Source organism: Schistocerca piceifrons, chromosome 8 (genome assembly GCF_021461385.2).
Source record: "Schistocerca piceifrons isolate TAMUIC-IGC-003096 chromosome 8, iqSchPice1.1, whole genome shotgun sequence".
Lineage (NCBI taxonomy): Eukaryota > Metazoa > Arthropoda > Insecta > Orthoptera > Acrididae > Schistocerca > Schistocerca piceifrons.
The window spans coordinates 15,516,576-15,539,354 of NC_060145.1; the positions used below are offsets into that span (position 1 = coordinate 15,516,576).

The 22,779-nt window shown below is 44.9% G+C and overlaps 1 protein-coding gene across 1 annotated transcript in view; it reads right to left on the reverse strand.

Moving 5' to 3' along the window:
- LOC124711694 (UDP-glycosyltransferase UGT5-like) overlaps positions 1–22,779 on the reverse strand; it is a 137,875-nt gene that overhangs the window by 21,091 nt on the left and 94,005 nt on the right. Inside the window, exons 3-4 of the mRNA XM_047241893.1 lie at positions 19,794–20,374; positions 1,576–1,798 (exon numbers count right to left, since the gene is read on the reverse strand). Of these exons, the coding sequence (XP_047097849.1) occupies positions 1,576–1,798; positions 19,794–20,374 (804 nt within the window). The remainder of the gene's footprint in view (positions 1–1,575; positions 1,799–19,793; positions 20,375–22,779) is intronic.

The following is a 22,779-nucleotide window of genomic DNA, read 5'->3' on the forward strand; positions in this document are numbered from 1 at the left end:
CTGAGGACCCATGCTGTGCTTAAAGCCGTTGGCACACGGACCGTGCATCCGAACGCTGAGCGTTGAGCGTGCCGAGTTTCTGACGTCATAACTCGGGAGTCTTTCCGAACGTGCAGAGCAATATCTGGTTTGTCAGATATTCTGAGCGTGCATCTGAGCGTTGACCAATGAGATGGCACAACGCCGCCTACGTCACACGCACACCGTCTCCCTGCAGTACAGAGTTGTGAGGCGCCATATTGGAATTCATTTCAAGCCTATATGTATATATGCCGTTTCTGAGCACCAGCAAATTGAGAATCACTGCAAAACCCGTTGTTAAGTGTGTGATTCGTTCCAATAAAAGAATGAGAAACATCATATTCGTGGCAACTTGCGTATAATGAGAGTAGGCTATTTGAAGGCAGCGACACACTGAAGATCCATGCAAAACGCATTGTTCTTGGTACAATGTGTTATAATTAAATTTCAGTAAGTAACATATCTACGATTAAGGTTTTTAGCGAGAGGTAATATCGGTATGACACTATGAATAGGGACACGAGGGGTGATGTTGGTTTAGGCAGCCGGCACGGTAGCTCAGCGTGTTCGGTCAGGGGGTTAGCTGCCCTCTGTAATTAAAAAACTGAGTCAATCGACCTACCACGAACCTAAAAGGATGTCTTACGACGTCCGCCCTGAGCAGATGCAACGAACAGAAGCGAACAAAATGAGATTAAAAAAAAAAGCGTAATGAATAGCGTCACTCTCTGATAGTGAGTCCTCTTGTTGGTGGGGGGGAGTTCGCGTCCTGACACAACCAATACTTTTTCCCCTAACATTCGCGTTTTTATTAAGTTCTGATACTTTATTATTAGTTTAATATAAGTATAGACTATGATATTTGATATTATGTAAAGACAAGTTCACCTTTTTTTGAGGGGTGACTTTGTTCGATTGGCTTAATCTAAAGGACAGGTTACGCTTCTTGTATAAAGATATTTTGCTCCTTTTTTTTTTTACGCTTCGTAATTCACATGTTGGAAAGATTATGCTACTGGATAGGAACAGTGATCAAATAAGACTAACCTTGGGGTTTTACTAAAATGCGGGAATGACGAAATAATGTTTATCTTATGCGGAAAAGTATTCCAAGTTTGTACCGCACTGTTTGTATTGGAAGTTTCATAAGCCTGTGACCTTATTGATTGGACGTGGCACTTTCCTTTTCGTGGACGATGGAAGAAATGTGCGTTTTAACAGAGCTAATATGGGAATTTTACGCGCGCCCGTTGAGTAAACAGTGTGATTAACGAACTAGAAACATCCCTCAACTGCCGCTGGAGTGCGTTGCGATCGCGTATACCACGTTGGGGCCCACGTACCGTATGCACAAGTCGCATCGTTCCTGAGCGTTCAGCAGCACGTTGAACTCGGCACGCTCAACGTTAACGTTCGACAGCACGGTCCGTCTGCCGACGGCTTTAAGGGTACAGGAATAGACGTGTTAAATGTAGCGGGAGGTACCGTGAACAACTCACCGCACAGTGAAAGGAGTCTACAGCTACAGCTACAGACGGAGCCGCTGCGACTCACCGAGTATGTCGGACTGCGGCAGCCACTTGCCCGTCCTGACGTTGGGGGGCTGTCCGGGCATCGAGTCGGCCTCCCACTTCCAGAGCACCCGCTGCCGGAGCCTGGAGAAGACGTCCACGAAGGCCTGCCGCTTCTCGGCCGGCCAGTGCTTGCTCTTCACGTTGGACCCCATGCTGAAGTAGATCACGCCGTCTGTCGCCTCATCCAGAAACTTCTGCAAGTCCTAAAAACCCCCCCAAAAAAATCTTAAACACTCTCTCAAAGTCCCTGCGCTGCTCTTTTATTACTTAATCTGGAATTCACAAGTGAAGGGCGGATTAAAGTAATGCCGATTTTTATCAAGGTTAACAGGTACTAAATCGTACAGAACCTCCAACACAATGAGACATCTCTCTGGTTAGTAAGAGGACATTCCGGTGTGGATGGCAATGGCCTAGTAGATATGGTAGTTGTGAAGGTATCTGTTCTAAGCACATTCGCGCATATCAGTGATCCGTACTTCTTACTTAGTTAGTTGCATGTTCCACAGACCATTTGAACAGTTCTTTTATCCAAGTGACATGGAACGAGTCAGTTTACAGGATATACATATACGATTTTTTTTTTAAACTGGCTACCTGTCTTTAAGTAGAAATTCGTCAGTGGAATAGAAGGAGTTGTCCAGGAGAAATGATTTTAAATCAGATTTAAAGCTTGCTTCGCTTTCTGCAAGGCATTTTACGTTATTGGGCAAATGATAAAACATTTTTGTTGGTGGCCATTGAAGTCATTTCTGAGCCGCTGCCAGCTTCAGCAATGGGTAACAAAGGTCATTTTCTCTCTGCTGTTGTATGTGTGTACATCAGTGTTGTTCTCAAATTGTCATTGGTTATTTATGACCAGTTTCATTAGCGAATATGTTTTGTAGCACAAGATGTCGCAGTTAAATTGGCTAGCTCCTTGAAGAGGTACCTACACGACGTCTTTGGGTGAACGCCTCGCATTATTCTTACTGCTAGCTTTTGTGCAATCAATACTTTGTTTCTAAGTGGTGAGTTAGCCCAAAAATTATCCCGTACGGCAGCACTGAGAGGAAATATGTCTGAAGGTTGATACATTTGTCTCCATGATTATCGATTGTACACAGAGCATAAGTAGTTGAACTTAACTGTTTGTAAAGCCTAGAAATATGCTTCTTCTTGTTCACGTTTTTGTCAATAGGTACACCCAAAGCTTCAGAGCATCTACCTTATTTACTGACTGCTGCTCATGTGCTACATCAGTGGTTGGTATGGCTCTGTTTGTTGTACAGAAATGAATGTACTGTGTATATCAAAATTTATGGAGAACCGATTTTCAGTGAACCACTTAATACACTCCTGGAAATTGAAATAAGAACACCGTGAATTCATTGTCCCAGGAAGGGGAAACTTTATTGACACATTCCTGGGGTCAGATACATCACATGATCACACTGACAGAACCACAGGCACATAGACACAGGCAACAGAGCATGCACAATGTCGGCACTAGTACAGTGTATGTCCACATTTCGCAGCAATGCAGGCTGCTGTTCTCCCATGGAGACGATCGTAGAGATGCTGGATGTAGTCCTGTGGAACGGCTTGCCATGCCATTTCCACCTGGGGCCTCAGTTGGACCAGCGTTCGTGCTGGACGTGCAGACCGCGTGAGACGACGCTTCATCCAGTCCCAAACATGCTCAATGGGGGACAGATCCGGAGATCTTGCTGGCCAGGGTAGTTGACTTACACCTTCTAGAGCACGTTGGGTGGCACGGGATACATGCGGACGTGCATTGTCCTGTTGGAACAGCAAGTTCCCTTGCCGGTCTAGGAATGGTAGAACGATGGGTTCGATGACGGTTTGGATGTACCGTGCACTATTCAGTGTCCCCTCGACGATCACCAGTGGTGTACGGCCAGTGTAGGACATCGCTCCCCACACCATGATGCCGAGTGTTGGCCCTGTGTGCCTCGGTCGTATGCAGTCCTGATTGTGGCGCTCACCTGCACGGCGCCAAACACGCATACGACCATCATTGGCACCAAGGCAGAAGCGACTCTCATCGCTGAAGACGACACGTCTCCATTCGTCCCTCCATTCACGCCTGTCGCGACACCACTGGAGGCGGGCTGCACGATGTTGGGGCGTGAGCGGAAGACGGCCTAACGGTGTGCGGGACCGTAGCCCAGCTTCATGGAGACGGTTGCGAATGGTCCTCGCCGATACCCCAGGAGCAACAGTGTCCCTAATTTGCTGGGAAGTGGCGGTGCGGTCCCCTACGGCACTGCGTAGGATCCTACGCTCTTGGCGTGCATCCGTGCGTCGCTGCGGTCCGGTCCCAGGTCGACGGCCACGTGCACCTTCCGCCGACCACTGGCGACAACATCGATGTACTGTGGAGACCTCACGCCCCACGTGTTGAGCAATTCGGCGGTACGTCCACCCGGCCTCCCGCATGCCCACTATACGCCCTCGCTCAAAGTCCGTCAACTGCACATACGGTTCACGTCCACGCTGTCGCGGCATGCTACCAGTGTTAAAGACTGCGATGGAGCTCCGTATGCCACGGCAAACTGGCTGACACTGACGGCGGCGGTGCACAAATGCTGCGCAGCTAGCGCCATTCGACGGCCAACACCGCAGTTCCTGGTGTGTCCGCTGTGCCGTGCGTGTGATCATTGCTTGTACAGCCCTCTCGCAGTGTCCGGAGCAAGTATGGTGGGTCTGACACACCGGTGTCAATGTGTTCTTTTTTCCATTTCCAGGAGTGTAATTCTTTGGAAAATATTTGCGAAATCTTCTCTTGCTTTCTCCCTAATTGTATTTATTATAACACTAGTATTGCCCACAAAAAATACCAATTGTTCTTCTTCAATGTTAAGTGGATGGTCATTCACATATATAAGGAATAGGAGTGGACCTAAAACTGAACCTTGTGGGACTACTTTGTTATTGCCTTGATGTAGACCAGAGAAGTCATTTAGGAATGGGCAAACTGCCTCGAAACCATGGTTGATGGAGGAAAGTAGTCTGCCAGATTCTGGTATAGGACACTGATCAACAGCAAATGAGCAACTCTTAGACACAGCGATGCATTTTGATTGCAATATGGCAAAATTACAGTTATCGGCACAATACGTTTTATAACAGCTCGTTTTAGATTTTAACAGAGGAACAGTGCTGAAATTTATGAATGATTTGTGTTGGCCGATGACATTGTGAGTATTAACACTTTCCTTCGTTCCTGATGCTTTTAAGGGATGTACAACTGCACCTGCATGCTGTCTGACATACTGAAGTTCTCAGACTGAACTGTATTGATTATTATTTTATTTCACACTGAAAGTTGGTTGTCACAATGTCAACTTTCAAAACTATCCTTTCTTCCGCGTTTTCTGCAGTGTGAGCATATTTCAAAGATATTCTGTACCAAGTGATCAATTACTTAGTATATTGTAGTCTTTGACTGGCTGAGAAGATATGTCTCTGCTTTGGCGAGTAGAAGCAGGGGCCCATGGTAAGCCAGCATGGCCACTTGCTCTCGTGTGTCCGTTTGAACCATACAAAGCTTGCTAATCTGTGCCTGTCTACGCCGGCCAGAGTGGCCGTGCGGTTCTAGGCGCTACAGTCTGGAACCGAGTGACCGCTACGGTCGCAGGTCCAAATCCTGCCTCGGGCATGGATGTGTGTGATGTCCTTAGGTTAGTTAGGTTTAATTAGTTTTACGTTCTAGGCGACTGATGACCTCAGAAGTTAAGTCACATAGTGCTCAGAGCCATTTGAGCCATTCGTTTGCCTGTCTACGTTTCTGGGTCGTTAGTTAGTTAGTTACGTGTTCCATAGATCAAATTCACGATAAACTTTATGAGTGGAACGTATGAACAGAACAAACATCGAAAACTGGTATACAACGCAATAAAAAAATAATATTTATATGGCTGCAAACTGGGCATTTCCACTGTTTTGAAAACTAATTAATCATATCTACAAAAGAATTACTCTGGGGTGCAGAACAAGTTGTTAAGGAGAAAGCTCTTTACTCTACATTTTAAAACTTTTTTGCTATCTGCCAGACGTTCTGTTTCCATTAGTAGACGGGCATAGAGTTTCATAGCTGCATATTTCACCGACATCTGTGCCACAGTTAGATTCATTAAAGGAAAATGTAGATCATTTTTCCTTCTAGTGTTTCACTTGTAAATATCTCCATTGTTCTCAAATTTAGATGGATTGTTGTTAACAAATTTCGTAAATGATAAAATCTGCTGTGAAGCTGTGGTTCATATTCCCAGCTGCTAAAAGAGATATCTTTAAGTTGTATGTGTGTGAACTCCACACATGACTATTTACTTTCTTTTGTGCAATGAATACTTTTTGCTTACGCGAGGAGATACCCCACAATATTATGCCATAGGATATCAAAGAATGAAAATATGCGAAATATGCTAAATTCTTGACTTCTATATCTCCAAAGATGATAATTATTCATATGGCAAAAGTAACCAGACCTAAAAATTGTTGTTACCTTTGTATGGGTTTTACACTTTAAGTTTCAATCAACATGCACATCTAAAAACTTACTATTTACTACTCTATTATTTATTGTTGCTGTGCTAGGTAAATAGAAGGTGGGGTACTTTTGACAGTAAGAATCTGAGCTGCGGTTTTTCAAAGTTTAAAGCCAGCCCATTTGTTCAAAACCGTTCATTGACTTTCAAAAAACATCACTTACTATTTCATCTGTTGATCCTTCTTCGCTCAACTTCACAATAATGGTTTTATCATCAGTTAACAGGACTAATTCTGCCTCCTGATTTAAATAAAATGACTCATTTTTAACATCAAGCAAGAACAGTAGAGGCCATGATGGGATTTCCATAGTAATTTGTGATGTAGCGTTCTTCCTTGTATTACTCAAATAGCCTAAAGTAACTTTGTGTATTCTGTTTCTGAAATAAGGTCTAAGCCCGACATTTACTAAAGTGCGTATTCCATAAAAAGTTAACTTCTATAATAAATTAATGTGACTGACACTATGAAATGTCTTCGGTAAGTCACAAAGGATCTCAGTTGGTGACATTTTATCATTCAGAGACTCTACTATGGTCTCAGTAAATGTGTAAGTAGCTGACATAGTAGAAGGATCCTTTTGAAATCCTAGCTATGATTTGCTAAGTGTCCCATTACTAAACAGTACAATACTTTTCGAAAAGTTTTAGGAAATCATGTAAGGAGGGACAATGGAGCATAGTTGTTGACGTCTGAGCTCAGAGGCCTGAAAATGCATATGCCAATCTTTCTGGGAAAACACGCTGAGTTAATAATGAATTACATAAGTAACTAAGAACATTACACATTTTAGGTCCACAACATTTTAGTGCTTCATTGGAGATTTTATCAAACCCACATGAACTTTTACTTTTTAGCGTCATGATCCTCTTTCTTACTTCAGAAGGGGATGTGATATTCATCTTTAATTCAGTAAAATCTTTTGTATTTATTCTTTACTGTAATGTTTTGCTTTCTCTTCTGAACAACTTGAAGCCAGTTTTCACTTATTTTTAAAAAGTAATAATAAAAAATGCCTGTTACACATGAAATTCCTTTTGCAATGCTCCCATCCTCTTTAACAGAAATAATATCATCTTCTGTAGCTTCTTTCCCATCTCTCATTTAACAGTATACCATAACGATCTTATTTTTGTACCTGATTTGCCAGTTTCTGACAAAATGTGAGCACTCAAGCATTTTTCACATATTTTCTTAAAATTTCTGAGTCGTTGCTTATTCTGGCTATTTTGCGCACGTCGCTTTTTTTTATTGTGAAGAGATTCTGCCAGACGCGGTGCTGCCATCCGTTGACGAGAAGAACAAAGTGGGACCAACTAGCCCCGCTGTTCACAATTTGGATTTGTGGTATTCGTGTAAAAGGAAGAACATTACTAAAAAGTTGCACGAACAGCGCTAAGAGTACATTATCAGAGGCAAAGGAACATGTCGAACAGGAGCAGTACGCTCGCGGTCACAGCACACGTAGTGTCAGAGTCCTGCCGGCCGAAGTGGCCGTGTGGTTCTAGGCGCTTCACTCCGGAACCACATGACTGCTACGGTCGCAGGTTCGAAACCTGCCTCGGGAATGGATGTGTGTGATGTCCCTAGGTTAGTTAGGTTTAAGTAATTCTAAGTTCTAGGGGACTGATGACCTCAGAAGTAACTCCCATAGTGCTGAGAGCCATTTTTGAAGAGATCCAAGGTTTGGTATTAATCAGCCTCACTGTGTTCTTAGAGTGTTCCAAACTGTACATGGACCTAAGATATATAATGTAACTATCTGTGCACTATGATCTGACAACCCATTTACCACCATATACCTGTTTACCTTCTGTTTATAGGGAAATTTATAATTGACACCAAACTATAAGTGGCTAAAAGCACTTCTAGATTACTCTTCCTGTAAGTTTGCTTCAAGAAATTTACATTAAAATTACCACAAATAAATACACCCTTCCTTACGTCGGTCACAGACACAATAACTCATCAAAATGTTTCATGACAGTTTCACAGTTAGCCACTGAAGACCTATATAATGTAACAGCCGCATATATTACGTTTCACAAGAGTAACTCCCAAGCACATGCTTCTACACCACATATCACTATTAAGGGGTAATTTTTTCAAAAGGCCTTGACTAGGCCAAATATTGAACTTCTGCATTGCAGTGGCAGACAGTTTCGACACGCCCTGATATTTAGCATGTGGCAAGCAGGCGCTAGTTGATCAATATGGTGCCACTCAGCTCAGGAGTGTCGAAATGGTTGCCTGTCACACCAGCGCCTAGTGATCAGTGAGTGGGTGTCTGTGTTCAGATGTAGTACATCTTAAAAGTGTTCAACAAAGGTGCACAGGTGGCCCTAAGAATGTTGTCAAATTGGGGGACTTTGAGGAACCCTTTACATTTTACAATTAGGTATGTGTCAATGTTGCACCTCCCCATGATCATGAAAGGCGGTGCGAAACAGGAGTGCTGAAAAGATATAAACACCCTTTGCTGGTTCCTGACACGCTGAAATTTCACCTAATGGTTTTGAACAGTCCATAGTAGTCTGTATACCAGAGCAAAAATTGTTGTTGAGATTTATTACATAGGTGTATTATACGTTCAGTGGGGTTGCAGGTCTTCGATGTCCTTAGACAAGGGTTGGATTGACTGAGGGATGTCATCAATGTCAAAGGTTGTGGAGAACATCGTCCTGTTGCTCATCACATTGCGAACTGTAGTTTTGGACCACAAAATGTGTGGGAATGAACCCTCCAGACATGTGGTGTCCAAGGGGTTGCCTGCCCTCAGGCGCTGGAGGCGCCATTCAACTGGATGGGTGTCTAAGTCTCTGACTCCTACATTTTCAATGTGCCCAACAAAGATGCAAGGGTGGCACAGAGGATATTGCCAAAACGGGCGATCTTAGAGGGACCTTTCGCCGTTTTATTCACACACATGTGAGTGTTGCACCTGTCCGCGATCACACCACAGGGCAGCTTGAAATAGGTGAACTGAAAAAGCATAAACACCCTTCACTGGTTCCTGTCACTTTCAAATTTCGTCGAATGGTTTTGAACTGTCTCTAATGGTTCCACACACTACACCGGAGCAAAAATTACTGTTGCATTACACTCCAAAGGTGTCAAATCATTCTCAGTGTGGTTGCAGCCCCATTACAGAGTAGGGTGGAAGCGCCCAGGTGTGGCAGCAGCGTCGAGCGTTATCAAGTACGTCGCCTTGTGGCTCTTCGCACTGCGAACTGTCGCTTTGGACTGCAAAATGTGAGGAAATCAACATCCCAAGAGAAAGGGTGGTTTCATTAACACTCTCCATGTCATCCCCCAGGCTTTTTGTGTCGATTCTGAAGCGCGATGAGTCTGAAATGTTTTTCTCGGCCATCCCATAAGAAAACGCATCATTTCAAGGCTGGCTTCTGACCTCCATCGCAGAGACAAAGGCGTCAAAAGAAGGGGTGGAATGGGGCAAGAGGGGTTGTGGCACATCCAAGATCCCGTTGGGCGAAATGTTGGCGATATGTGGTGCCAATATGATGTCATTAACCCACGTCACAGCTCACATGACCTCTCAGCTCTGGCCTTTTCTCCTGCTGTCTGAAGCACCACCGAGTCCTAGGGTGACGTGTCGCAGGGCGCCATGCTTTTGCACCATAGCGGAGGTAGGTACCATGCAACTTTGCGCTAAATATCCAGCTTACGCATCGCAACGAAAAACAGTTACGGGTTATCGTAAAAGTGATACTTCTTTTTTGTGCAGTGTGTCTGCGATCATAAAATTCACTTCAGTATTCATTTATGCCGTCAGTTCTTCCAGCTGCGCGAAGTAAGCATGAACCGTTCTTGAAGACGTTTTTTGAAGTATAATCAGATTGCTTTGAAAATCACTTCTTGGGTTAAAACATCATGCAAAAGTGGGCACTTACACTGGGAATTTTTTTGATGACATACTTCCATGTACTCAGAACGTGGCACAAAAGAGTAGTTACCTTACAACATCGTATGTGTCTGAGAACTCAACAAATTAACCTAAGAAAAGTTATTCTGCTCTGGGAATCTCTTTATAGATCGTTTCACTACTCCTACACCGTTTTGGATGAACTGGAACAATGCGGGTGACCTGTTTGGAAAATAATTTGAGATTGTGTGTTTCGTCAAGCTTACTACTAAACTGTGGGGACAAAATGTTCATCAGAGTGATTGGTTTTCCCTTTTCTCTCTTTTTTTCTAACAATGATTATCTGACTTATTGTTTCTTACATAGGTAATTATTTCTATAAATACTACTTTATACAAACATGCTTTTAGACATGTAAGTGCAAGGGAAGCTATAAGGGAGAATCAGAAAGTATTTGCCCCTATTTTTTATTAGCTGAAATATGGTGCATACAAGTAATTACAAATATATGGACTATTGTACGGACGTTACGCTTTTTTTCCACTTAGCCCCGACACTGCTTTAGATTTTCGTCCCATCGCGGTACTAAACCTGAGATGCCGCTCTGGTAGCATTAGTCCAGCTGTCTGTGGAACTACAGTCGGACTGCTGTATTGGCCCCATCATTTCAAGTGAATCACTTTTCTGCCAGGAAATTATTTTCTTCAGCGCAATGGAAACATGGAAACTGCCTTGAGGTCCGTACGCAGATCCACTTTCGTTGTTGCATCCACCACGAAATGTTGCCGGCATTCAGTGACGTACGTGGGTTCCCCAAATGCTCATTGTCACGTAGGCCTTCAGGGCCTCTTGCTAATTCACAACACATCCACCTCACAACTCTCAGAGTGAGAAACTTTTCCCCCTAGGTTGACTGCATTTCTCTGCAGATTTCGATAATTTAGATGGGCGTTCGTCCCTTGCACCTCAGAAAACGAATGACACTGAGTTGTTCGTACGCCGTTGACATGTCGAGCACAACTGCCATCTTCAACAGCCGACGCAGCAGACGCCAGCGCCGTGCCGCGGAGCTACCGGCAACTAATCGGTCCGAGAGAGGTCCGCCACAGGGAGTGGATGTGTTGACTTTGCATTTACAGCCGTAGTTTGGCTAAAAAGTAGGGGCGAAGACTTTCTGATTCACCTTCGTATGTATGTACGTCTGTGTGTGTGTGTGTGTGTGTGTGTGTGTGTCTGTGTGTCTGTCAAAGTTTTCGGCTAACTTCTTTTGTTTCTTTCACTAAATTTCGTCATTTACACATAGCGTTGTGCGTCTCAAAACAAAAAACTGCATCGAATATCAGCAGGCTTCAAACAATGGTTCCGGAAGTGGTCAACTGACTGAAAATTGCTTACAAAAGCTGGTCAGGCGCGAGTAGGACTCACGCATCGAGAGTTCCGTGCAAACATAATTGTGTGTATAAAAGGTGTTTCCGTAAGACCGTGCAAAAATGTTACAGGACACAGAAAATGCTCCACTGAACAGTTTGAGGTAGTGAACCTGGGGTTGCAGAAGCCACCTTAAGGAGATATGGAAGTAAACTTCTCTACCGCTTTGCCTAGCATTACTGTTTTCCAGCTTATTTACAAATAACATGCGCACAAGTTTACACGTACTGTGCTGTTTACTTACATGCTCATTGTTTATTTCTTCAAGGAAACGAGAAGGACGAGCGTGATTGCTAAGAAGTATTTCCTGGTCGCTGGTTTGGAAAGGGAGATCCTATTTCACGGCCTGCGACGTCACTTGACCTCAATCCCGTTGATTATTTCCTATGGGGATATCTAATGTCACTTGTGTGTATGAGACCCCAGTGGATACGGAGATGAAATTAGTTGCCAGAAGTGTAGCTGCCTGTGATGTGATTCGGAACAAAAGAATGGCTACGAGCACTGTGGGACTTAAATTCTGAGGTCATCAGTCCCCTAGAACTTGGAACTACTTAAACCTAACCAACCTAAGGACATCACACACACCGATGCCCGAGGCAGTATTCGAACCTGCGATCGTAGCGGTCGCGTGGTTCCAGACTGTAGCGCCTAGAACCGCTCGGCCACGCAGGCCGGCGTGATTTGGAACACACCAGGCATATTTGTCAGCGTGCGTTAGAATATTGTCTGCCGATGTCATGCTCGCATTCAGGTTGATGGCCGTTAGTTTCAGCACAGTTTTTAAGATACAGCACAACTGGTACGTACATTGTGCCTACGACGGTATTTGCAGTTAATTGTAATTAATGTAAATAAAAAAGGACGCAGTAAAGTTATTTTATTCCTATTATCTCCTTAAGCTGGCATCTCCGATCTACCTCAGTTTGTTCAGTGGAGCATCACCTATGTTCTGCTCTTCTATACCTACATCTACGTGATTACTCTGCTATTCACAATAAAGAGCCTGTTAAATTTTTGCACCCTCTTACGATAACACCCTGTATAGACAGTTTATCCATTCTGGGAATGACAAGCATTCCTTTTTGTGTAACAAAATTACAGATTACCAATTGACAGCTTTTCCTTTTATCCTCACAGTGAAATCTTGCTTCTTGTCAAATTTCATGATTCTATACCAACGCGAAATATCCCGTAGATATCGATGACGAGTACACCAGTGTCAGAATATGCGACGCAAATGTCCGTATCAGTCGACTCCACTGACTTAAAAGCTTACATTTTCTACTCTGCCAAGAGAGCATTGACGTAAGTGTGTGACACAAATTTTAGCTTGATACGTTTACCGTTCCTTAGAACAAGGGGTCTCAACAGGCACCTTAGTATGTGACAAAATTTCAGCTTGATACGCCTACGTGTTCCTGAGAGAAAGGGTTTTCAACAGCCGGACAGAGGAACGGTCAGAGAGACGGACAACAAGGCGTCCTTTTAAGGGTTCCATTTTGTACGGAAACATTAAAATTAAATAAACTTACTGGCATCACAAACATTCCTTTTTTCCTTTGTATGTTCGCCCTATAGTGTATTGATACGTTAGTACTGCGTAAAGTGTCCGCCCCCGGTAGCTGAGTGGTCAGCGCGACAGAATGTCAATCCAAAGGGCCCGGGTTCGATTCCCGACTCGGTCGGAGATTTTCTCCGCTCAGTGAGTGGGTGTTGTGTTGTCCTAATCATCATCATTTCATCCCCATCGACGCGCAAGTCGCCGAAGTGGCGTCAAATCGAAAGACTTCGACCAGGCGAACGGTCCACCCGACGGGGGGCCCTCGTCACACGTCTATAAGGGTGTTACAAAAAGGTACGGCCAAACTTTCAGGAAACATTCCTCACACACAAAGAAACAAAATATGTTATGTGGACATGTGTCCGGAAACGCTTACTTTCCATGTTAGAGCTCATTTTATTACTTCTCTTCAAATCACATTAATCATGGAATGGAAACACACAGCAACAGAACGTACCAGCGTGACTTCAAACACTTTGTTACAGGAAATGTTCAAAATGTCCTCCGTTAGCGAGGATACATGCATGGCGTATTGTATCACAGTCGTCCACAATATGAGCACGAAGAGTCTCTACATTTGGTACCGGGGTTGCGTAGAGAAGAGCTTTCAAATGCCCCCATAAATGAAAGTCAAGAGGGTTGAGGTCAGGAGAGCGTGGAGGCCATGGAATTGGTCCGCCTCTACCAATCCATCGGTCACCGAATCTGTTGTTGAGAAGCGTACGAACACTTCGACTGAAATGTGCAGGAGCTCCATCGTGCATGAACCACATGTTGTGTCGTACTTGTAAAGGCACATGTTCCAGCAACACAGGTAGAGTATCCCGTATGAAATCATGATAACGTGCTCCATTGAGTGTAGGTTGAAGAACGTGGGGCCCAATCAAGACTTCACCAACAATGCCTGCCCAAACGTTCACAGACAATCTGTGTTGATGACGTGATTGCACAACTGCGTGCGGATTCTCGTCAGCCCACACATGTTGATTGTGAAAATTTACAAATTGATCACGTTGGAATGAAGCCTCATCCGTAAAGAGAACATTTGCACTGAAATGAGGACTGACACATTGTTGGATGAACCATTCGCAGAAGTGTACCCGTGGAGGCCAGTCAGCTGCTGATAGTGCCTGCACACGCTGTACATGGTACGGAAACAACTGGTTCTCCCGTAGCACTCTCCATACAGTGACGTGGTCAACGTTACCTTGACATTAGGGTTATCGTCAACTGCACGAAGAATTGCCTCGTCCATTGCAGGTGCCCTCGTCGTTCTAGGTTTTCCCCAGTCGCGAGTCATAGGCTGGAATGTTCAGTTCTCCCTAAGACGCCGATCAATTGCTTCGAACGTTTTCCTGTCGGGACACCTTCGTTCTGGAAATCTGTCTCGATACAAACGTATCGCGCCACGGCTATTTCCCCGTGCTAATCCATACATCAAATGTGCATCTGCCAACTCCGCATTTGTAAACATTGCACTGACTGTAAAACCACGTTCGTGATGAACACTAACCTGTTGATGCTACGTATTGATGTTCTTGATGCTAGTACTGTAGAGCAATGAGTCGCATGTCAACACAAGCACCGAAGTCAACATTACCTTCCCTCAGTTGGGCCAACTGGCGGTGAATCGAGGAAGTACAGTACATACTGACGGAACTAAAATGAGCTGTAACATGGAAATTAAGCGTTTCCGGATACATGTCCACATAACATCTTTTCTTTATTTGTGTGTGAGGAATGTTTCCTGAAAGTTTGGCCGTACCTGTTTGTAGCACCCTGTATACTGCTTAAAGTGGCGAAAGGAAATTGATGTTGCTGTATATCAAAACTTTATGTTGAAACACGCCAAGCAGCTTTTTAAACAGGGTGGTTTCATGATACGTTGCAAACTTTCAGAGATGATGGAGAAGGATGTACATGGTGTTTTTGTAAGAGCGTTCAGAAATTTAACAGGACATAGAGCATGCTCCAGTGAACAATTTGAGATAGGGAACTGTGATCGGAGAAGCAAGCTTAAGGAGATAATAGGCATAAAATCACATTACTGTGTACTCTTTTATTTACGTTAATTACAGTTAACTGCAAATACCAACACCGACACAATGAATGGACCATTTGTACTGTATCTTACACAATGTGCTGAAACTGACCTCAGTGCAAGCTTGACATCGGCGAAAAAGATTCCGACCCACCTTGAAAAATATTGCTGACATGTTTCGAATCACATCGCAGGCAGCTACAATTCTGGTAACTAAATCCACCGCCGTATCCAAATGGTTCAAATGGCTCTGAGCACTATGGGACTTAACTTCTGTCATCAGTCCCCTAGAACTTAGAACTACTTAAACCTAACTAACATAAGGACATCACACACATCCAAGCCCGAGGCAGGATTCGAACCTGCGACCGTAGAGGTCACGCGGTTCCGAACTGAAGCGCTTAGAACCGCACGGCCACACCGGCCGGCCCGCCGTTTCCGTTGGGGTCTCATACACAAGTGACTTTAGATATCTGCATAGGAAATAATCAAAGGGATTCAGGTCAGCTGACCTCTAAGGCCGTGGAATAGGACCTCTACTTCGAATCCAGCGACCAGGAAATACAGCATCGAGATCGCTGCGTTGATTCACACTGAAGTGAGGCGGTGCGCACTCATGTTGTATCCACATCCTCTCGCGAACAGCCAAGGGTACGTTCTCCAACAACGAACCTCAAGTACAGGTGGCCATTGAGACGCTCATGTACAAGATGAGGTACAATGAGATCGTCGCCTACAATGCCGGCCCAGACAGCAAAACGTACTTGATGGAATAACTCTGCTACAGCGTGAGCTTTTTCCTCATCCCAGAGGTGGCTATTCCTGCTGTTCGAAATAACATCTACATCTACATGATTACCGTGCAATTCACATTTAAGTACTTGGGAGAGGATTCATCGAACAACAATCATACTATCTCTCTACCATTCCACTCCCGAACAGCGCGCGGGAAAAACGAACACCTAAACCTTTCTGTTGGAGCTCTGATTTCTCTTATTTTATTTTGATGATCATTCCTACCTATGTAAGTTGGACTCAACAAAATATTTTCGCATTCGGAAGAGAAAGTTGGTGACTGAAATTTCGTAAACAGATCTCGCCGCGACGAAACACGTCTTTGCTTTAATGACTTCCATCCCAAATTGCGTATCATATCTGCCACACTCTCTCCCCTATTACGTGATAATACAAAACGAGCTGCCCTTTTTTGCACCCTTTCGATGTCCTCCGTCAATCCCACCTGGTAAGGATCCCACACCGCGCAGCAATATTCTAACAGAGGGCGAACGAGTGTAGTGTAAGCTGTCTCTTGTTGCATCTTCTAAGTGTCCTGCCAATGAAACGCGACCTTTGGCTCGCCTTCGCCACAATATTATCTATGTGGTCTTTCCAACTGAAGTTGTTCGTAATTTTAACACCCAGGTACTTAGCTGAATTGACAGCCTTCAGAATTGTACTATTTATCAAGTAATCGAATTCCAACGTATTTCTTTTGGAACTCATATGGATCACCTCACACTTTTGGTTATTTAGCGTCAACTGCCACCTGCCACACCATACATCAATCTAAATCGCTTTACAACTGATACTGGCCTTCGGATGACCTTACTAGATGGTAAATTACAGCATAATCTGTGAACAACCTAAGAGAACTGGTCAGATTGTCACCCAGGTCATTTATATAGATCAGGAACAGCAGAGGTCGCAGGACGCTTCCCTGGGGAACGCCTGGTATCACTTCAGTTTTACTCGACGATTTGCCTTCTATTACTACGAACTGCGACCTTCCTGACAGGAAATCACGATTACAGTCGCACAACTGAGACGATACCCCATAGGCTCGCAGCTTGATTAGAAGTCGCTTGTGAGGAACGGTGTCAAAAGCTTTCCGGAAATCTAGAAACACGGAATCAACTTGAGATCCCCTGTCGATAGCGGCCATTACTTCGTGCGAATAAAGAGCTAACTGCGTTGTACAAGAACGATGTTTTCTGAAACCGTGCTGGTTACGTATCAATAGATCGTTCTCTTCGAGGTGATTCATACGGTATATGCTCCAAGACCCTACTGCAGACCGACGTTAATGATATGGGTCTGTAGTTCGATGGATTACTCCTACTACCCTTCTTAAACACTGGTGCGACCTGCGCAATTTTCCAATCTGTAGGTACAGATCTATCGGTGAGCGAGCGGTTGTGTATGATTGCTAGGTAGGGAGCTATTGTATCACCGTAATCTGAAAGGAATCTAACCGGTATACAATCTGGACCTGAAGACTTGCCCGTATCAAGCAATTTGAGTTGCTTCGCAACCCCTAAGGTACCTACTTCTAAGAAACTCATGCTAGCAGCTGTTCGTGTTCCAAATTCTGGAATATTCCATTCGTCTTCCCTGGTGAAGGAATTTCGGAAAACCGCGTTCAATAACTCCGCTTTAGCGGCACAGTCGTCGGTAACAGTACCATCGGCACTGCGCAGCGAAGGTATTGACTGCGTCTTGCCGCTTGTGTACTTTACATACGACCAGAATTTCTTCACTATCAAATGAGGCGTCGTCACCAAACAGCACGATCTGGTGGAAATCTGGTCGATCAATCCATTATTGGAGCAACCACTGACACAACGCTACACTTGGTACAAAGACAATCACAAGCCCTGCATGGACTTGTTGTGGGGGATGCGGGTGTAACTGTCGTTCCCGCCGCCCATCTCACGTGCAGTACGACTACTTGTAGTGGGGTCCGCTGCAACACGTTCCAGCACCTCCTCTCCGCAGTCGGGTGTGTGAGTGGTCCTTATGCTGCCAGGTCCCTCGTGTCTTTAGTTCTAAAGAACCAGTCTCCCGCATTCGTAGATCGAGAGAAATAAACACTCATTGTAACTGATGATGCCTGTTAGGAAATCGTTCCCTGTACAGCCTTTCAGCAGCGAGGACACTGCAACGTACTTCCCCACACACAAGGTGCATGTCAGTGAGTTCTGCGAAACTCGACCGGTTCTGCTCTATCGTACTGCAGTGTACGTTTCTGAACAGCACTGAGTAATGAATGGGTCTGTCGTTGGTTCATAGCGCGTTCTGTCATGGGACAATGTACACTACTGGCCATTAAAATTGCTACACCGCGAAGATGACGTGCTACAGACGCGAAAATTAACCGACAGGAATAAGATGCTGTGATATGCAAATGATTAGCTTTTCAGAGCATTCACAAAAGGTTGGCGCCGGTGGCGACACCTACAACGTGCTCACACCAGGAAAGTTTCCAACCGATTTCTCATACACAAACAGCAGATGACCGGCGTTGCCTGGTTAAACGTTGTTGTGATGCTTCGTGTAAGGAGGAGAAATGCGTATCGTCACGTTTCCGACTTTGATAAAGGTCGGATTGTAGCCTATCACGATTGCGGTTTATCGTATCGCGACATTGCTGCTCGCGTCGGTCGAGATCCAGCGACTGTTAGCAGAATATGGAATCGGTAGGTTAAGGAGGGTAATACGGAACGCCGTGCTGCATCCCAACGGCCTCGTATCACTAGCAGTCGAGATGACAGGCATCTTATCCGCTTGGCTGTAACGGATCGTGCAGCGACGTCTCGATCCCTGAGTCAACAGATGGGGACGTTTGCAAGACAACAACCATCTGCACGAACAGTTCGACGACGTTTGCAGTAGCATGGACTATCAGCTCGGAGTCCGTGGCTGCGGTTACCCTTGACGCTGCATCACAGACAGGAGCGCCTGCGATGGTGTACTGGACGACGCACCTGGGTGCACGAATCGCAAAACGTCATTTCTTTCGGATGAATCAAGGTTCTGTTTACAGCATCGTGATGGTCGCTTCCGTGTTTGGCGACACCGCGCTGAACGCACATTGGAAGCGTGTATTCGTCATCGCCATACTGGCGTATCACCCGGCCTGATGGTATGGGGTGTCATTGGTTACACGTCTCGGTCACCTCTTGTTCGCATTGACGGCACTCTGAACAGTGGACGTTACATTTGAGATGTGTTACGACCCGTGGCTCTACCCTTCATTCGATCCCTGCGAAACCCTATATTTCAGCAGGATAATGCACGACCGCATGTTGCAAGTCCTGTACGGGTCTTTCTGGATACAGAAAATGTTGGACTGCTGCCCAGGCCAGCACATTCTCCAGATCTCTCACCAATTGAAAACGTCTGGTCAATGGTGGCCGAACAACTGGTTCGTCACAATACGCCAGTCACTACTCTTGATGAACTGTGGTATCGTCTTGAAGCTGCATGGGCACCTGTACTTGTACACGCCATCCAAGCTGTGTTTGACTCAATGCCCAGGCGTATCAAGGCCGTTATTACGGCCAGAGGTGGTTGTTCTGGGTACTGATTTCTCATGATCTATGCACCCAAATTGCGTGAAAATGTAATCACATGTCAGTTCTAGTATAATACATTTGTCCAATGGATACCCGTTTATCATCTGCATTTGTTCTTGGTGTAGCAATTTTAATGGCCAGTAGTGTATTTACACGTGTACAAATAGTAAAGAACAGCCTTTATGTTTAACAGCCATAAAATTAAAGCCCACTGATGACGCTGCACCTGCAGTGAAACTTGTGTGGGATAAAAAACAAAATTGTGTTTTGCTAAAGTTGGACCCCATCCAAAAACATACGTATTATTGAAGTAAACATGGAAAAAAGAGCTTCAACCTCAGGATGAGTACTTGGGGACAACCCATTTGCTTACCTGTGGCAGCTTCTTGGGTTCCCTGACGTGCAGACCGCCGACTTCCTTCATGGCGGGCACTAGGGGCCTCGGACACCCGTGCGAGAAGTGGTAGTTGACCAGCAGCAGCGACGTACGCCTCTCGACCTCCGACAGGCTGGGCAGCGTGCTGTCGTTCATGTGGGTCCGGAAGAGGGCGTCCACTTTCGGCATGTAGTAGAAGTTGCGAATCAAATTGAAGGTCAGCGAGTAAAATGTGTTGTCCACCCGCTCGAGAAAATTCATGGGCGTGCTGTAGCCGAGGAACGGGGAAGGCACGTACGCGTACGGCATGGGGTTCCCCACCATGTGGGCCATCCAGTCGAGCCCCATGAAGGTGCAGATGGCCACGACGGGCACCCTGAACAGGTGCGCGTAGCCCACGAGGCACTCCGACATCACCACCTCGAGCACGACCACGTCGAACTTCTTCCCGGATCTGTACAGCCGCTGCACGTTCTCGTCCATCAGGAACAGGTCGCAGAAAGCCTGCCCGTACGTTGTGGCCTCTATCATTTCTACGAACTTGTTGCTGGTGCTCATCTCGAAGAAGTCTATCTCCTCTGAAAAAGAAAGAGAGGGCAAGGAGTGAGTGGACAAGTGTGGATACGAGTCGGTCCTTAACAGTACAGGGTGCTGGAAAAACGTATCGAGTATTTTCAGAGATGGCAATGATCATGGAAACATGTACACGTATCTTGTAATAAGACTACTGATCAACAAGACCAGAAGTACGCCTTTTCGACGATGGCATGTCACAGACAGGTTAGACGTATTTTAACATTTTAAGATGCACTTGAGAATCGCTATAAAGCTGAAATCATGACTGTGTAGAATACTCGAACAATTAACAGTCAAATGGCGGAAATTTTTATCGAAAAAAAGTCCAGTAAACATACAGTAATTGATCAAAAGTATCCAGACTTTAGCGGACGTTAATAGTGGCTGTGTTGACCCTTCGCCTTTGCAATGACTTGTACACTACTCGGAATACTTTTAATGAGGTGTCTGAATGTCCGTGAAGGAAGAGCCGAAACCAGGGGCCCTATTCTGTATCGTTCATATCGATCGGTGTAGTTGGTTCGTTTCGGTAGTGACGTCATTTTCGGTTCTTTATCGAAATATCCTATTCAGTAAGCTTCTGAGACTTGTTACCAAACGGTCCTCCCACCGATTTTACGACAATTGTACTGAGAGGTTTTGGATTTCGGTGTGGCCCTGTCGATCGGTGAGCTGTGGTTTATGTACACCTATAATTTGTTATTTTAAACATATTTAGCGGTTTTAGCTTTGGATTTAGTGATTGTGTTACTAAAGAATCACCAGAGGACGTATCCGGTTGGAAAGTGAGTTCATAATAGACTATTTTACTTTGTTAGAAATATGGTCAGGTTAGGTTGTTACTGTGAATGATTACATCCAAAAAGAAAACGTTTTCTGTCAATATTCTCTCAAAATACGTGTAATTTTAATGAAAATAAGAGTTTAAAGATCATTAAATAGCAAGACATCGGCTCTGCTTACGTATATTAAATGAGTGTGAACTGACGTTACCAGTGACTTTGTGTACTTTTTCCCACAAATGGTTTAGTTAGTAATTATCGAAACGTATTTACAACTTTCAAGTAACAATGGAAAGCAGTTATGTGAAGCCTGATATTGGAAACCTTCCAAACTATTACGCACTTCTGACTTACGCAGCATCGTTTGGCAACGAAGTCAGCCTACGTTCCTTCTCAATAGTAAAAGAATTCAGCAGTGCATAGCTGATGTTTAGCGTAGCGAAGTGGTTAGCGAGATGGGACTCTAATTCGAGTACTAGACCGTTCGGTGCTCTTGAGTACCGAAACGATCGGCACAATGGCGGAAAGATACAGAATAGGCACCCAGACGAGATATTGATACTGGACGCTGAAGTTTCGAGTGAAGCGGACGTCCTAAAGTATGGCAGAGATGTTCGACTGGCTTAAGGTCGGAACTTCAGGCAGCGCATTTCAAGAATGTTATTGTCCACCAACCATTGTTTCGCACACACTGCTTTATGACAGAATGGATTTTCACGCTGACATTAACAATGATTGACTGTGAACTGTACTGCAGTAGTGGAAATAAGTATCAAGGCACGGATATTTGTAGGAAAGTTAACACTGTCGGTTGGAATAGTTGGGCACACGGTATATGCATTAGTGTCACAGTGTGAGGTCCAGTATACCGGCAAATGCAGTTCAAATGGTATCGCATTTGATGTAAGTAGTGCAGTATGTCATAAGACGTGAACGACTGAGGTGGTAGAGAGTGGAACTCGGTTATAAAGGCAGTGTTAGTGTGTGCGTACGTGCCCTTCCTACAGGTAGGATAGAGACGCCACAAGCGACAGTGTGCGTTGTGTACACAAACCACGACTGTGGCAATGCCGCGCGGTAAACAGTTGTCATTAGACGAAAAATCAAAAATCGGTGCGTACAAGGAAATGGGACTCTGATCGTCAAATTGCCAAGACTTTCAACCGTTCAAGTACAGTCATGGATAATTTCGTTTGTCTGGGCGCATTGTATGGACAGAAAATGCGGGCAAAGCAGAAATTTATCAGGGGCTTCGAAACCGTTACTTCTGCTTGAAGCACGGGCCACACAAATCGCTTTTGTTCTTAACTTGTTGCTGGTGTAGAGTTGCCAACAGCTACACAACAAACACATTTCATTCAAGAAACGATGTCACAAAAATGGTTCAAATGGCTCTGAGCACTATAGGACTTAACTGCTGAGGTCATCAGTCCCCTAGAACTTAGAACTACTTAAACCTAACTAACCTAAGGACATCACACACATCCATGCCCGAGGCAGGATTCGAACATGCCACCGTAGCGATCGCGCGGTTCCAGACTGAAGCACCTATAACCGCTCGGCCACAGCGGCCGGCCTCTGATAAGCTGTTCGGCAGACTTTTCCAGCGTCTAACGGACACAGGC